The sequence below is a fragment of the Hetaerina americana genome, unplaced genomic scaffold (genome assembly GCF_022747635.1).
Source record: "Hetaerina americana unplaced genomic scaffold, ioHetAmer1.1.p SCAF_40, whole genome shotgun sequence".
In the NCBI taxonomy this organism is placed as follows: Eukaryota; Metazoa; Arthropoda; class Insecta; order Odonata; family Calopterygidae; genus Hetaerina; species Hetaerina americana.
Genome location: NW_027286986.1, coordinates 4,227,755 through 4,230,953, shown reverse-complemented (window position 1 = coordinate 4,230,953; position 3,199 = coordinate 4,227,755). Strand labels below are relative to the sequence as shown.

Below are 3,199 nucleotides of genomic sequence, written 5' to 3'. Positions count from 1 at the left end.
CACTTAATTCCATTTTTTACACAAAATATTTTGCAAATTCTTTGATCCATTTTTTTTGATAGTATAAAATCGTAGAGCACACCAAAGCACATCTAACATTTGTATCTGTCAATAACAAACTAAACATGATATATTGTGGAAACTATAAAGTAATGTTTGGGACACGTGTACCAACACAACAAAACAAAAAAATCGAATGTATTTTGCCCGCAAATTTTGAAAAGTCACCTTACTTTTAGAACACACCTCAAAAGGAACGGAATTTCGTCACAACATCTTGTTCCGCTCAAGCTCCCGAAATTTTGGAGTGCAAGAGGATGCCTCGATAGCTAAACTAGCTGAAGCACATCGAGGGATCCACATTCGAATCTCGGCCAAGGCGAATGATTTTGACACTCTGAAAGAGTTGAATTGTAATTCATATTAGTGAATGACTACCTTTGAAGCTACCATCTTCAGTTCTTTCCATTCTTATTTTTTCTCGACTCTCCATCCACCACTCTCACCTCAGCAGTCTGTGATACATTCAGGTCAGGAGGATAAGTTGGCAATTGTAATGGACAGAACTCTGACAAACATTTGAAGCTTAAGCCAAAATCAAAAAGAAATGCATTACAAACTATGTGCAGTGAAAATTCCATTCTGAAGTCCCACAAAGGCATGGTCAAGGTATAGTAATGATCCACAGTTTTCAGAGTGGACGGGGCTGTTAGCCACAAGTTAAACAACAAAGAGACAAGAATTTACAGCCAGCACAAGGTAAGAGGCACCCTCTCATCCCTAACCAACAAGCAACTGACTATCTCACCGAGTGCATTCACATGAAGTTCCTACAAAAGATAATGTAAAAACCAAAGATGACAGGGAAAGGTTAAGGATTATTCAAACACACTCGGTCGCTCAATTTCATATTGACTCTAAGGTTAACTCATTGTTTTTCTTTAATTTTATGATGAGTGAATGGAATAATAAAGTACTCAGGTACAATTGAAATTCGATTTAATCAACTGCATGCTAATATCACACGCCAGACGACATCCAGGCTCATTATAAAAACAGCAGGGTCAACTCAATCAACATACTATATGACTTGGCAAGGGGCCCACACCTTCACAGGACCAACACAAATCTACTGGCCGCTTTAGAAAAGAAGTGAATCAGTCTTAACATACGATAATCCAGCAAAATTAAATCAAAAGGATGACCATCATGAGCTTCAACTTCTCTTCACTTGTCACACAGGCACCGTGTTTAGACAACAATTTGATTCCATAAGGATTGATATAAATAAAATTTATGATTACACTACAGAGATTTCAATAATTGCAAGAACACCCCAATTAATGTGTAGTGTTTGAGGGAAATTAGAGTTGATGTTACCTTGTATGAATTGACAACGTTTCAATTTTTAACGACAAGCAACGTTGCATATTAAGAAGGGAAAATGGTACCCAATGTGCACCAAGTACAAATTTAACCTTTACCCTTGAACTCTTTGGCAAATAGAATATTATGATGCCAAAATTGAACATTATTTCAAAAGCTGTTCAACATGCAAGGTAATTAAGTACAACAATAGGCAAGCAAAAATATAGCATCCCGCATTTCTTAAAGGAACATTAATGGCATTTAACACACCTTGAATGCCAAATATTTGCACAAAACACTAGAAAAAGACAAAACTTGAATGCACTCATTAAGAGACCACTCACAAAGAACACATTCCCTTAAAAATGAACCCAGGTGCTGGCCCTTTTAGCGTCTTCTAGGGTTCCACAAAAGATTAAAAATATTTAATGTTTTCATCAGAGCACAAGAGTCACACCAAAAGAACAATTAACATGACAATGGAGTGGGTCGGCCAACGACTCCACAAGTAAACTTTCTGAGGTCATACTTTGAAACATTTCGTTCCCTCAGAGTTAAAATGAAAATAAAGGCACCACCAGCCAACACAATACCCGGCTGGCAACTGCAAACACTTGAGCCCGATGGAAATTCACTCACTTTCCGCTGAAGTAACTGATCAAGCCATGATGATAACAAAGAAAACATTACGCCCTGAAAACTAAATAATAAGAGAGATGGGAGTTGAATGAAGATAGCATTTGGTCATGCCATGACATCAACAGATTTGCAAATAGTTATTGCATGTTATTAAAACTTTAATAACTGCTGAACTCCACTAATCTCCTCCCATCTTCCATACATCCACACACAAATTCAACATTTTAGAAACGTCTACACTTAAAAAGGAGCTAATTTTTACAACTCTGAGATACCTGATAGTAGATGATGCATCCATTCATTAACAATGCTATTCCAAATTTTTCAAGTCTATTTTTTCCATTTCCTCTTCAAGTTTTAATACCAATTGCCTCAGCTCGCTTGAAAACAACACAATCTTATCAGCTGGTGTCTTGGCTGCATCAATCTTTTTCAAATCCACTTCAATGGCAAGCCTATACATTTTCTTGAAAGGCTCTAACAACCTGGAAAAAAGACTGTGATTAAAATACTGATTTCAACAAGTATTGGTGGTGCTCTTGAGAAATATTTTTTGCTATCAAGTGCTCACAAGACCCCGGTGATTTAGATATATCATAATAAGATTTGGGACGTCATCATGAGAATCAGTGGTTGATAAAGACCGAACATACTAGACACTTATGTAGACTAAGTTTAATTTCTGAAAATGGTGGCCACAGAATTCATAACACTTAACCAATTTTTTAGAAGGTCCTCCCAGGAACTATTTAATGTTTTTTCAACTTGAATCAAGCGAAACTTCGTTTGAAACATCTTTCAACAGAATTTGATTTTAGCCGCCGTAGTAGATCTAGCCATATCAACTGTAATGCACAACCTTGACTCTTCAGATATTTCCAGGAAAGCACCCACAAATGAGTTCAAATGGAGGGATTTCCATCTACCTGGCCTATTTTCTTTTAATTTGAAAAGTTTTTAATTTCATATCTTTCAATAGTAAAGCCACTCTGCTTCTACAAATATCAGAGAATCAACAAAATATACAAAAACCTTATAATTTGAAAGCAATGCTTATCATTTTCATGACTGATTTTTGAATGTACACCAACAATAGTTTTCACCTAAGAAATCATGTTGAAGAAGCAGAATCAAACAAAAATTAAGAAATTACCACAACTCAAAGTAAAAATACCCTAAGTTCTATTCCTTA

The 3,199-nt window shown here is 36.0% G+C and overlaps 1 protein-coding gene across 1 annotated transcript in view; it reads right to left on the bottom strand.

Annotated features, from left to right (window-relative positions):
• Positions 1-992: 992 nt before the first annotated feature.
• Positions 993-3,199, bottom strand: part of LOC139692746 (erythroid differentiation-related factor 1) — a 53,474-nt gene continuing 51,267 nt past the window's right edge. The window contains exon 19 of the mRNA XM_071590993.1: positions 993-2,492. Coding sequence (XP_071447094.1) covers positions 2,318-2,492 — 175 coding nt within the window. The 3' untranslated portion in view covers positions 993-2,317. The remainder of the gene's footprint in view (positions 2,493-3,199) is intronic.